Genomic DNA, 14690 nt, shown 5'->3' with positions numbered 1-14690 from the left:
TGTTTGGTTTTTATTCATGAGCCTAAACTCCATTGATCCTCACAGGAAGAATAAAGAGACATACAGTGGGGGAAATAATTTTATACTATATAGAGCTATTGACATGAAATTTTCACCAGACGTCGGCAACAACCCAAGTAGAGCACACATACAACAAAATCAAAACGTTTATTTCCATAAATTAAAGCAGAAGTAAGTGATATATTTGTGTTAATATAAGTCTTAAATAGTTGTATCTTCCGACAGCAATCACTTACATAGAGTGTTTGGACTGAAACACGGGTCTGTCAGTCACTCTGCTCTGCTCTGAGCCGAGGAGAAAACATTTATCGTATCCTACAGTTTTTATCCAATGAGGAGAGAGAACGGCATGCAGGGCTGTGTGTGCAGCCAAGGGACGCCGTGAATGTGGTGACGTAGGGACGAGGACTGTTATGGTGCGTTCAAGGAAACTCGTGTTTTTTTTTTTCCGACCTGTGAAGTCGTACCAGTTCGATCTGGTACGAGTTCACGGGTCAGAAGTTACGAGTGGCCGTTATAGTGAATTTCACAGGTAAAACAGGTCGGAAAAACACGAGTGGGTTGCCTGGAACGCTACAAAGTCGTAAGTTGTGACTTGAAGCTGTAATTTACGGTTTCAAAAGCCTGCCTGGAACGCAGCATTAGCCAAAACGACCGGATCGCTTACTTCTGCTTTAAGTCATGTGTAATAAAGTGAAATGAAACACACACGTCTTGAAGCAGAGTTGATATTCCTGTGTTTATGACACAAACGGGAGCTTCCCACTGCACCTGAACACACCGAGCGTCAACTTGGGTCTCGACTCCGTCAGACTTTGACTTTGTCGGCTTGCTTGAAGTAAATAAACTTCTGGCTGCATGTTTGAGTCTCCATCTGACGCTGTCTGTGGCTTTGAGGGATGGAAACAGCCTAAGCAGCAGAACTTCCATCCACTCCCATTCATCGCTGCCGTGGCGATGCGGGGACAGATACAACTACCGCAAAACAGGAGCAATTAAAGGTACAGAAAAGAAATTGAATTTAAGCCCACTCTGGGTCATCTATCAGACGATGGAGGCCAAACTTTGTGCAAAATTCTATTTTTGAGTAAATCCGGGATGAAAGTGTGGTTTGTTTTTTTTCGCATTGAATAATGCTCGGGCTCGCCCCAAGCTTTGAATATCCCGCCCGCTCGATAACGACCAATCAAATTCGTTTTCCTTACTCGGGTAAACTCGTGTTGCAGCTCGTGACAACTCGGCGCGACAAACAGGACAAACGGCCATTTCTGTACACCTTTAAACTGAAAATCTTCAGATTCCTTCTTTTAGACCTAAAATGTTATAGGAAAATACAGCCCCGAGTTGAATTTGCCCGGAATTGTCCTTTAAGGTGTGTGTTCTCTGACTGTGGTGATGGACATCATGTGACCTGTCCAGGTGAAGCCCCGCCCCCCTCCCCCGACACAGAGCTGTGATCAAGTGTGAACATTTATGTCCTTATTATATTAACCATATTTAACACACCTGCTTTAACCACGTGTCGGCGTGACGTCGCAGAAGGACACACACACACACACACACACACACACACACACACACACACACACACTGGAAGGAGGAGGAGGAGGTGGCACGAATCACCCTCCATACAGATTCTAACGCCTCCATGTTTCACTATTGTCTCTCTCTCTCTCTCTCTCTCTCTCTCTCTCTCTGACACACACTGACACACACACACACACACACACACACACTGACACACACACATGCGCGCGCGCACCGTGCAGCAGCAGCGGCAGCGGCATCAGACCTCCAGCAGGAACGGAAACGGTCGCATCAGGATCTCATCAGTGTTTTTTTAGGGATAGAGAACGGGACCGGGACCGGGACCGGAACAGGGAATCGAACCGGGTCCAAACCGGAGGAACCAGAACAGAACAGCAGGTGTGTCCGTGTCCGCGTGCGATCTGCAGCAGCAGCAGCAGCAGCTGGAGCGGGAAACGTGACGCGAATCAAAGCGGATCGATGGTCTGAGGTGTGTGTGTGTGTGTGTGTGTGTGTGTGTGTGTGTGTGTGTGTGTGTGTGTGTGTGTGTGTGTGTGTGTGTGTGTGTGTCTGTGTGTGTGTGTGTGTGGTTATGCAGATCTATAATGGGAGCGTTAGACAAATCAAACACGGACATTTCATACAGAGCTGCAGTGTGTGTGTGTGTGTGTGTGTGTGTGTGTGTGTGTGTGTGTGTGTGTGTGTGTGTGTGTCGGACGGTGACTGCAGTCTCCAGGCTTCACGGCTCCACCGCTACCTGTCTGTCTACCTGTGTGTGTGTGTGTGTGTGTGTGTGTGTGTGTGTGTGTGTGTGTGTGTGTGTGTGTGTGTGTGTGTGTGTGTGCGTGTGCGTGTGCGTGTGTGTGTGTTTTAAACGTTCTGGTGGTTACATGTTTAATCTCTGAGCTCTGATTGGATGGATTTTTAATTGACGGCTGCACAAACACGATCAGGACATAATGATGATGATGATGATGATGTGTGTGTGTGTGTGTGTGTGTGTGTGTGTGTGTGTGTGTGTGTGTGTGTGTGTGTGTGTGTGTGTGTGTGTGTGTGTGTGAGGTTCCTGCTCCTCCACATGTTCTGTGTGTGTTTTCCAGTTGTTCATGTACAAAGTGGTCCGGGGTCAGATCACGGCCCTGGACCAGCTGCAAACCTGTGACTATGTTGCAGGTAGACCAGGACCAGGACCAGGACCAGGACCAAGACCAGGACTAGGACTAGGATCAGGATCGGGACTAGGACCAGGACTAGGACTAAGACTAGGATCGGGATTGGAATAGGGACTAAAATCGGAATAGGGACTAGGATCGGGATCGGGATCGGGATCAGGATGATGACCTCAGAGAAGATTAAGAAGAAACCTCCAAAGGACAGTCTGACCCTGCTGCCATGTTTCTACTTCGTGGAGGTGACGGGACAACGACACAAACACACACACACATAGTTAGGGATGTCACAATTACATGTTTTCACAATTAAAGGGATAGTTCAACATTTTGGCAAACTGGCCCATTGCCATAATCCCTATAGCAGTAGTTTTGTTACCTTTAGGGACAACGAGGAGTTTCTGTTTGGTTATAAAAAAGTCTCACATTACTGTGGATGAATCTACGTTACCCACACTTGTTAATGGCTTCATTTGCGATAAATATATAGTTTTGTCTCTATCGTTATTTTGTTATTTTAATTAGTGGTGGAAATGCTGGGCGAGCCGACCAGCGTTTCCTTACTTTCGGTTTCGCGGACGCTGCCCGGCGGGTCATGGGTCGGAACTACGACGGTATGTGATCGTCTTCAAACCTCTGACTTTAATTCTTGATGAATGAAAACATTCTTGGCAAGACGTCTGTCTTGCGCCGGTCCAAGAATTTCACCGTGCGTGCGGAGGCTCATGGTAAATATGAGAACACTTCGCTAAACTCCTCGTTGTCCCTTTAATTGTCGGTGCAAGCTATTTTTAGAACGGCGGAGCAGAGCCGTGAGCAGCTCAGAGCTACGCTACGGAGGCTCATTATGGGATTTCTTGGTTTCCCTCATCAAACTCATCAAATACACAATCCAACAACTCCACAACGCTCTGGTGGACAAGTTGTGACCTGCACATTCACCACGCTATGAGGTAATAACACAACGTTACCACACAGAGTTGTTTTAGAGGGAAATTCATGCAAAACCTCTGATGCGCGTTGCCTTCAGGGACAGTTGTTCATCAACAGTCTCTGTATTTCCCTCTAAAACAACTCTGTCTGGTAACGTTGTGTTATTATCTCATAGCGTGGTGAATGTGCAGGTCACAACTTGTCCACCAGAGCAGAACCATTTAGGTAGATCAGCACAACTTGCATGAACGGAAAAGAAGTTACACAACAACCACCTGTCTTACTTTGTTTTCGTTCCTTAAAGGGACAGTGTGTGACTTATTTGGCTTTTTATTAGCAAAAATCAAATATTGCTTTCATAAATACATATTTACCAAAGTCTACTCACAATTAGCTTGTATGAGTTGTTTACAAATACATAGATGGCGGTGCACCCAACCGAAGCTGCCATGTTGCATCGGCATGTTTGAATACGGTAGCCGAAAGGGGACAAACTTGTTTCACCTGCAATCTAGAATCTGAACACTAGATGTCACGGTTGTCTTCCCACTTTACACACTGGACCTTTAAATTACGTTAATGTCAATTTACTTAAAGCAGAAGTAAGTGATATATTTGTGTTAATATAAGTCTTAAATAGTTATATCTTCCGACAGCAATCACTTACATAGAGTGTTTGGACTGAAACACGGGTCTCTCAGTCCCTCTGCTCTGCTCTGAGCCGAAGAGAAAACATTTATCGTATCCTACAGTTTTTATCCAATGAGGAGAGAGAACGGCATGCAGGGCTGTGTGTGCAGCCAAGGAATGCCGTGAATGTGGCGACGTAGGGACGAGGACTGTTATGGTGCGTTCAAGGAAACTCGTATTTTTCCAACCGTGAAGTCGTACCAGTTCGATCTGGTACGAGTTCACGGGTCAGAAGTTACGAGTGGCCGTTATAGTGACTTTCACCGGTAAAACAGGTCGGCAAAACACGAGTGGGTTGCCTGGAACGCTACAAAGTCGTAAGTTGTGACTTGAAGCTGTAATTTACGATTTCAAAAGCCGGCCTGGAACGCAGCATTAGCGAAAACGGCCGGACCACTTACTTCTGCTTTAACATAATAATGAACTGGTAGGAATTTAAATGTTAGTTTGTCATTTGTAATAGAGAAAACGATTAAAATTAACTTAAACATTTGGTATAGATGACAATGTGATGAATATTTCCCCTGGGCGATTAATAATTGGTCATATATTAATAGAGACTTTTTATTATAATATTTTGTATAATGAGTAATGTATTTAACTCAGTTTGATTTTACACATTCATAGTGTTGTGAAATGAATTAATATATAACAATTGTGATAATAATCGTACCAACCAAGAAAATCTCTAACCGTGACATCACTACACAGCTGCCCATCGTGGCTTCTTCTATGGTGTCGCTGTACTTCCTGGAGCTGACCGACGTGGTGCAGCCGGCCCAGGTCGGCTTCCGCTGCCACGACCGGGAGCTCAGCATGCCGTACGTGGACGGCGGCGACGAGCTGATCCCTCTGCTGATGCTGCTCAGCCTCGCCTTCGCCGGACCCGCTGCCTCGGTAACGACACTGTTCTGTTTATGTACTGATATGTTTATTTTAGTTTTTGCTTCTTCTTTTTTTCTGATGTTTCCGATCAATCACCCCCGACATGGAGTGTTTTTGCCTTCTATGTGTGTTTGTTTGTATATTTATTTAGTATATACAAAGTTTCCCTTGGTTGTAATTTATCTTACTTTATTGTGTATGTGTCTGTGTGGGCATATGTGCGTATGTATGTGTACGTGTACATTAGGGCTGGGACGATACGCTTTTCTCCCGATTCGATTCTTCTACGATTTTTTGGATGGCGATTCGATTTAAATTGCGATTCTACGATATTGCAGATTCTCTTGATTTTTTAGTCTGCATTTTTAACATTTATCTGCACACAAATACTGTAGGAGCCTATAAATTAACATACTCTATTATAAAGTGAACTTAAACCCTTTTCAAAGCCTGGACTCTCTGTATGTAAAAAAGGCAAACAAATGCGCATTGCACAATATTTAATTATTTTTCAAAAATCGATTTAAAAATCGTCAAAAAAGATATCGCGATATTTATGTGAATCGATTTTTTCTCCCACCCCTAGTGTACATGCATATATGTGAAAAAATTTGTATAATGTGTGTATATGTGTATGTATGTGTGTGTGCGTATATATATACATTGTTTTTTTTGTTCCTTTTTGTTTTTTTCTTTTCTGTTTTTTGTTTTATTATATATTTTTTTTAACCATTAGAGTGTGGAGGGAATGTCTGTCTTTGTTTGTTAATTGGAAAAATAAAAAAATAAAAAAGACAGCGATGAGAACAGATGAGATCCAATAGCTGAGGTTTGTTTTGTTGTTGTGTGTCAGATCATGGTGGTGGAGGGTCTGATCTACTGCCTCCAGTCCAGAATGAAGCTCCGCCGGCCTGAGGGAAGCATCAACGCCGGCGGCTGCAACTTCAACTCCTTCCTGAGGAGGACGGTCCGCTTCGTAGGTACAGACTAGACCATGACACGGGAGTGGATTTCTACTCCCGTCCCATCCCACTCCCAGAGAAAAAATCCCATCCCATCCCAATCCAAGGCCGGAGTAAAAAAATAAATCCCATCCTGTCCCACTCCTGTAGAATGACTCCCAATCCCATCCCACTCCCACCCAAAATTACTCCCACTCCGTTTTTTTTTTTTTTTTAATTAATAAGTTAGTCACTTTCACGTTCCACTCTCATAAACCTTTGCAATATTTGCGAAGTTCTGTTAACAAGGGCGCCAAAAGGAAGCGGGCTCTGTTCTGCGACGCTTCAGCGGCGTCCAATGTGTCTACGTTTGTAGCCTATTTGCGTTTATTAATCTAAACAGAGCGCGAGAGAGGAACACACACACACACAGCTGAGGGGCAGAAGCGCTTGTCGTTCGGCGCGGAGAAATAAGCGTCTGATGTGAACAGGGGGGCAGCGGACTTCCGGTAGTGGCCGGCCCGGAAGTCAAAGCACTGTTGGATGTGTAGTTCTTGCTAACGCATTCTTGTGGAGTTTTAGTAAAAAGCAACTGGACTTCTTTTCTTTCTTGAAGACGTTTCACCCCTCATCCAAGAGGCTTCTTCAGTTCTGAGACTAATGCCGGAAGCCCAGGTATTTAAACCCAGAGTGGGTGGTCCTATGTCTCATGACCACACCCCCGAAACTGGAGGGGGGTCATGTGACTAGGAGTCACATGTCTCCAGGTGTGTATGGGGTTTAAACTTCCTGGGGAGAGCTCCCAAGACGGCATTGTAGGTGGCAGATAGATTGTGTCTTAGGCCCTTACCTCTGTTTAGGGAAGGTTTCTCCAAGTGGACATAGATGGCTTCCTTCACCCCTCTCTCAAACCATCTGTCCTCCCTGTCTAAAACAAGGACATTGAAGTCCTCAAAAGAGTGACCTTTCTCCTTCAGATGCAGATGTACAGCTGAGTCCTGTCCCGATGAGGTGGCTCTTCTATGTTGTGCCATGCGTCGGTGGAGGGGCTGTTTGGTCAGAGCACTCCTCGCTGCATTGGACTGCATACACAACATTACTGAGTTTGTGCCTGGGTGTTTTGTCCTTTGGGTGGACAAGTCTCTGTCTTAGGGTCTGGCCCGGTTTGAAATTGATGTGGATATTGAGCTTGTGGAGATCCTCCTGAATTTCTCAGACAGACCTGCCACGTATGGAATGACAATGTTCTTCCTATTTTCCTTTTTCGCCTCAGGTGTTCCTTTGTGGCGTCTCTTTGATGATTTGACAAAGGTCCACTTCGGGTAACCACAGGTTTGGAGCGCTGTCTTGACGTGTGTTAGTTCCTTCTGTTTGCCATCTGCACTCGAGGGAACCTCCTGGGCCTGGTGTTGTAGGGTTCGAATAACCCCCAGTTTGTGCTCCAGCGGGTGGTGGGAATCAAACAGAAGGTACTGGTCTGTGTGAGTGGGCTTCCGGTAAACCTCAATGCTGAGGTTGCCATCCTTGTTTAAGGACACAGCACAATCCAATTGCTAACGCAAGTCAAAATAGATTTGGCTCACTGAAAGATGACTACAAAAATGGACGCGTCTGTCCTTTTGGTTGTTTAACACGGCTGAAAATCATCATCTATTAATGGCGTGGCTGCTCCTGCCCGCTCCCGTTGATTTTTTATTCCCGTCTCGTCCCAATCACGGGATTAATAAAACGTTGACTCCCATTTGGGGAATTCCAGACAAATGTCATTCTCTAGTACAGACCCGCCCACTGGCCATTGGCTCTTCTCCAGGTGTTGCTGGCTTTGCTCACCTGTCTCTCTCTCTCTCTCCAGGTGTGCACGTGTTCGGTCTGTGTGCGACGGCGCTGGTCACTGACATCATCCAGCTGTCGACAGGTTACCACGCCCCCTTCTTCCTCACCGTCTGCAAACCCAACTACACCCAGGTCGGAGTGTCGTGTGATAAGAACCCGTACATCACGAAAGACATCTGCTCGGGACACGACCAGCATGCCATCATGGCCGCCAGGTGAGTCGCCGTCACTCACCGCCACCGCCGCCACCTCACCCTCTTCTCTCTCTATAACTGTCTCTCTCTTTTTCACAGGAAGACGTTTCCCTCTCAACATGCAACTCTCTCCGCCTTTGCTGCAGTTTACGTTTCGGTGAGTACGATTCTGTCTGTGGCTGAACAGGTGAAGAACAGGTGGATGATCAAGTGAAGACAGGGGCATAGCACCAAATTCTGGGCCCTGTACACTCATAATGTCAGTGGGCCCCTATCTATGCCATTGCATGAAGGGCAGAGTTGTTTTTGAGGTAAATTTATACAAAGCCGCCAAAGCCGCGTTTCCGTCGGGGGCAGTTTTTCGGCAAGCAATCTGTTTTCGGCACTATACTGGCTTTGCATTTACCTCGAAAACAACTTGTAACGTTCTGTTATTATCTCATATCATATCTCTGCCAATCTAAAAACAGCTTGCACCGACAATTAAAGGTAACAAATCTACTCCTAAAACTATAGGGATTATGGCATTGGGCCAATTTGCCGAAATGTTGAATTATCCCTTTAACAGTTGCTTCCCCTAATTCTGCCTTCTTTCTTTTTCTTTCCACTCTTTCTTTTTCTGATACCCCGATTTATGTTTTTTGGGCGGCATGATGAAAGCTAGCCTCATTCAATCTAGGCTCACTGACGTTTTGACCAATTAATTTGGGGGCCCAATTCATTTGAAATAAAAACATCACACACACAAAAAAAAAAAAATCAGGATTTTCATTGGCCCTCTCCCTACTCGGGCCCTGGGTAGTCAGGTCCCCTTTTCCCCCCACTACCACTACTGATCTCCTCACCTGTGAACACCTGTTTCCTTCCAGATGTACTTCAACTCGACCATCTCCGACAGCACCAAGCTGCTGAAGCCGGTGCTCGTGTTTGCGTTCGCCATCGCAGCGGCGTTGACGGGTCTGACTCAGATCACTCAGCATCGCAGCCATCCCATCGACGTCTACGTGGGCTTCCTCATCGGAGCCTTCATCGCTGCCTACCTGGTGAGACGTTCACTGTCACAAATACTGTTTTACCAGCCACTCTGGTTGGATGGGAGTCCAGTGCTGTGTCTCAATTTAAATACCAACTAACTATTTTGAGTGTGCAAGTGCGTTCACACTGACAAGTACATCCAAACACAGTCTACTGTAAGAACCTACTCATCATAACGGTCAAAAAGTTGAGTGTGGAACGATGGACACTTCCCACCCTCAATGATCGCCGTCAGGACTACATAGCAGAATATAATATATGTAAATCAACATACCAGCAGGCCAGTGTTTTCTGCCAGTAAAAGCCGGTTGATGCGTAATCTCCGCCTCGCATTAAACAGGTGGCTCACACAAGCAAAGAATATAGTACAAGTAGGGTGTTCATTATTGCTAATTTAAATTACAAACAAAACAAGCCAGTAGATGAGTTGACGGGCAACAAGAGCATCCAAAAAAGAAGATGACGTTGGCAACTGATGTGATTGTTAGTTCCCACTAACTAAGTGCGCAACGACAGTATTCGATTTGAGACGACACTTAACTGTCGAAATTCGCGCCCTACAGAAGCAAGTTCATGGTGTAGATAGTAGCTAAACTACATGACAGTGAGTTCATACAAGTATTCAAATTGGAATGTGTAAATCTACAACCCGTCCATCATAGAGGCTGACAATGTTTCCATTTATACCAAATAAGGTTGCCACATCTCTGTAAAAGTATTGTAGTCTCAAGTGGAACACAACTATTAATTTCTGAAACCCATCTTCCTATAGAAAGTTGGGAGTCAGACTTCCATGTGATGGTGATGCACTTCCTGGCAACACACAACTTAGGCCAATGAGAGAAACTTCTTTTGAGCTTTTCTTAATCGTGCATCAATATTTGTAGTAGTATCTCCTAATAAACAGGTTTGAGGATCTAATGGAAGATGCACTCCTAGAAGTTTTCTCATGATGTCAGAAAAATCGTGCATAACCAAGTGCAGTGTAGGAATGAGCCCTCGATTTTTATATATTTTTTTAAAGATTTAAAAAAAAAAAAATTTGGGACGACCAATCTTTATTGTACGATCATGTATCCTGTGCCATTACACTCAACAAAGTCAAACCGGCCTGTTGTGTTCATTTGTTCACAGATATCTATATGAACAAACGAACACAACAGACAAACTGATGTGATGTGTGTATTGTTTTTTGTAAACATGACTTATGATGTATTGTCAAGTGTTTGGTTTAACCTGCTCTTGTTTAAGGAAAGAAAATCACAATAATTGAAATATAAAATCGCAATACTTGGTAAAATCGAATCACAATACGTATTTAATCAGAATCGCAATTTAAATCGAATTGGGACCCAAAAAATCGTTAGAGAATCGAATCGCCACAAAAGCATATCGGCCCAGCCCTACTATCCACCACTTTCCGGTGTCGCCATGACAAGCACCTGAACCTTGGACTGATTGAGTACCTGGTGGTTTTTACTGTCAGACTCTGACCTGTTTTTTTTCTATATTTTTCTCCTTTTAAGGCGTTTCACGCTGTGGCCAACTTCAAGTCCTCCGATGACATCACTCTAGCTCCAGCTCCTCTGGCTCCAAAAGAAGATCCTCTCCGTGCGCTGACGGAGCGAGGACACGAGTCCGTCTACAACAAAGGCCCCGCCTCGGCCTCGGAGAGTAACGACGAGATCGCGGCGGCCCCGGCCCCCATGGACCGGCTGGAGGGCCTGGGGCCGCTGCAGAGGGAGAAGAACTCCATGGGGAGCCTGAAGAGGGCCAGCGTGGACGTGGAGCTCCTGGCTCCTCGCAGCCCCATGGGGAAGGAGACCATGCTGACCTTCAGTAACACGCTGCCGAGGGCCAGCATGAATGTCAACGGCGTGCTCGGGACCAACGAGGCACTAGAGCTAGAGGATCAAGTCCAGTCGGTGCAGCTGGTGCAACCGGTGCAGCCAGTGCAGCCGGTGCAACGGCGTCTCAAGGCCGTGCAGGTTCCCATGGACCCGATGCGCTCGCAGCAGCTGGTGTCCGAGTGGAAGCAGAAGTCCATGGAGATGAGAGGCCTGAGCCTGCGCGACGAGGCGGCACAGGAAGCCAGCGACGAGGGCTCGGACGGCGGCTCCGTAGGGACCGAGGACGGCGGCTCTCAGGCAAGGGGGGGGGTCGGACTACACGCAGGCGTAGCTCACGGTCGGCCATAACACCCCGTCCTGACATACAGCGACGCGAGCAAGCGAGCGAGGAGAAGTGATTAGAATTCATACTTTTCAATCAGCCTGTCCTGACGTGCCGCAAGCGGCATCGCGCCGTCCAGCGATGTCGCTCAACCCTGAAATTATCGTTCACGTTGTCTCTATCTGGACGACATTTCGCGGCACTGTCCCGCCCCTAAACACTTCTTATTGGTTGAAAAGTACACGCTGCTTTCTGGTGACAAGCAAGTTATCAGAGAGACGAGAATATGAGAGGAAACAACACTCAAAGATGTGAAAAACGGCAACCAGGAAATGCCAGGAATCTCAGAATAGCGCCTCAAGTTTGTGTACGTCCCTTGATAATTTGATTGGTTTGGATTCTGAACCAATAGAATATACTCGCGACAAAATCGTCACGATGCATATCAGGACACCTTCGCGCAAGTTTTCGTTGCCGCTTGGCTTGCTTGCTGTAAGTTAGGACGAGGTGTAATGGAACGGGCAAATTGCTCTGACTCTGGCTGCAGTTACAGTGCAGTAGATAGGTGATCCAGTCATCTGCACTAAAAAAACGATTCATAACTCTTGTGTAAAATAAATCAGTATGTAGCTATTACTTTAACTATTTGCATAATGTCACTATAATGTTACTTTTACAAAAAAAGATACATGATTAAAATTATCCGTGATTCTAAGTATGCTGCATCATAAGTGCATATGTAGCCAATGTCATATCTGGCTCTCTGCGTTGTGTTTTTTCACGGCTTGCCCTAGTTGGGGTTCGATCCCACGATCTCCCGCACCGGAGGCGACGATGCTAACCTCTTCGCCAAGAGGTTGACAACCGCTTGGCAAGTTGGTTAGCACGTCCTTTATGGGTGGAGTGAGTGCACATCCGTTACACATAGATGTTCATAAAAAATCAAAATCGTTTTGAAATCGGACAAAAACTGAGCAAGTTCTGGTCATTATAGCAGAACATGCACCAGAGGCTTAATGCTCTGAGGGAGAGAGTTGCCCGTCCGTACTGGCTACACTGTGTCATTGGGCAGCAGCGGAGGGTGAGTCATCTAGTCTTCTTATATATATATCTATGCTCTCAGGCGCCTCTCTACCAACCCGCGGTGCATTCTGGGAGATCAGCCGCCGCCAGTCACAACCGAACTCCATCTCCATCTCCGGGAGCCGCCAAAGCCGTGGCGACTCCGAGACCGCCACAGATCCCCGAGGCCGGACCGCCGCCAGTGTCCCCGAAGAGCGCCCTGACTCGGGCCAAGTGGCTCGCCATACGGGAGAAGACCAGCGGCGGCGGGGAGGCGTCGGGCCGCGGCGCCGCCAACCAGCCGCGACTCATGCAGGTTGTTATGAACTCCCCTGGGAGATGTGAAGCAGGTGAAGTGTAAGGGCCAGGTGAGGTCAAGGTAGACTGATCCACAAATACATAACACAGAAACATATCACGAGATGGGAGGTAGCTCACTTGACCCAATGAGTGGGCGGAGTTTGGTTGACCCATATCACCTGGGCTGGAGAGGTGGAAGGGGGACGACTTCCGGGTTTCGAGACGAAGAGCGGCAGACACACCGCACCGGAGTCACACACCAAATGAACTAAGAACCAAGTGCCGAGTCGAGCGAGCTGGCCGGCTGTGGAGCTGCTGTGGCCGTGTAGCGATGGGGACGCCCTGAGCTACGGCCTCACCGAGTCCGGTCGCGCCGGGTCGTACCAGGCCTAGAAGCGGTAACTACGGGGCGGGTAAGTGAAGCAACTCCCATGCTCAGGTAGATACACACACATACGGACAGGTACACAAACTCACGTCTGTGCATACACTTGAGAGAGAGATAACCACAGGAGCAAGCGGGAGGTTTCAGGACAGGCATAGTTTAATAAACAAGCTAACGTAACATCATGTTTCATGTACCAATGCAGTCCTGTTTGTCCGCGTGTGTTACACAGGTCATCGCCATGTCGAAGCAGCAGGGCCTCCTCCCCTCCTCCTCCTCCGGGGAGAAGTCCTCCGAGACGACTTCCTCCACCGGCTCCGGCGCCTCCTCCTCCATCGCCGACTCGCCTCACTACCGCCCGGCCTCGGAGCAGCAGCGGGAGAGGGAGGGCTCGGGCATCGTGACGGTGGAGGCCCACGCCCCCCACCATCCTGTAGTCCAAGCCATGCCCCCTCCTCAGGGCCCATCCCTCACAGGTAGGGATGCACATTTTGAAATGTTTTTCTGACCGATAACCAACGCTTGTTAACCGATCATTAACCGTTAGAGGGATAGTTCACCCAAAATTCAAATTTCACTCATTATCTACTCACCCTCATGTGGACTAAGGGCTGGGAGAAGTTCCAGAGTCCTCCATGGCTTCTCTGAGTTACAGGGGGTCTCGGCATAGCAGTGCATGTCCATATAACGTTTGCAAGTGGATACCAACTGTCTTCGTAACAAAAAGACACCAAAAAACATCCAAATACCTCCATGCTGCTCGTCTGTAATGTCCCTCTGGTATTGAAGCCCCGACATGAGAAATTTAGGTCCAAATAAAAACTGCGTTTTTCCTGCACTTTGAGGGGCTGGAAAAAATTATATTATAGTGAACAATGGAACTGTGTTTTTTTTTTCAGGTAAAACCTCTTTTAGGCCACGAAAATAGGCCGTTTCTTTGGGTCCATTCACAACACTGTATGTTGTAAATCTCTGGGCAGGGCTATTATGGGCTGGCGTTGCTAACGGGAGGAATGCAGAGAGTCTTCTACTGCAAATCAAAGTACTTAGGGGCTATTTGTAGATCATACAACCCCACTTTAAAAAAATGCTACTATCCCTTTAATGTTTAGATTACCATACCACATTGCCATGTTAAAAGTTAGAATGCCCTCTATCTGCAGGTTCTTATAAACTGTTTCCATCATAATCATGTGCATCCTTACTCACAGGGAACAATAACCCGTGGGAGTGGGCGGCGGCCTCTAACACCGGCGACCCTCAGGACTCCTACGACCTCAACAGCCTGAACCGAGGAGACTCGTCCGCCCGCGGCAGCAGCTTTCGGCCGCACCGGTCCGCGTCGCCGTGCGCCAACATCAACCTGGACGCGGCCTCGCCCCCGCCTCACCCGCAGCAGTTGGAGATGTCCGTGGACTCTAAGCGCAGAGAGATGGCCATGAGACGCAAGACAGCGCTAGTCCTGCTGGATCGAGAGATTCGTAACCAAACTGAACAGGAAAACTACTATAAGAGTCTGCAGGGACGCAGGTTCAAGGATTAG

General features: G+C 47.1%; 1 protein-coding gene across 1 annotated transcript; it reads left to right on the top strand.

Annotated features, from left to right (window-relative positions):
• Positions 1 to 2881: 2881 nt before the first annotated feature.
• Positions 2882 to 14690, top strand: plppr3b (phospholipid phosphatase related 3b; the record flags this gene model as incomplete). The annotated part of the gene is made up of 10 exons (XM_083970306.1): positions 2882 to 2959; positions 5052 to 5237; positions 6079 to 6205; positions 8019 to 8214; positions 8293 to 8350; positions 9063 to 9236; positions 10755 to 11375; positions 12524 to 12778; positions 13380 to 13623; positions 14359 to 14690. The coding sequence occupies 10 exons, from the start codon at positions 2882 to 2884 to the stop codon at positions 14688 to 14690; spliced, it is 2271 nt and encodes a 756-aa protein (XP_083826432.1).

This window comes from Trachurus trachurus, assembly GCF_905171665.1.
Source record: "Trachurus trachurus genome assembly, chromosome: 4".
Classification (NCBI taxonomy): Eukaryota; Metazoa; Chordata; class Actinopteri; order Carangiformes; family Carangidae; genus Trachurus; species Trachurus trachurus.
Note: the sequence above shows the minus strand (reverse complement) of the source record. Positions and strands in the feature narration are given on the sequence as shown.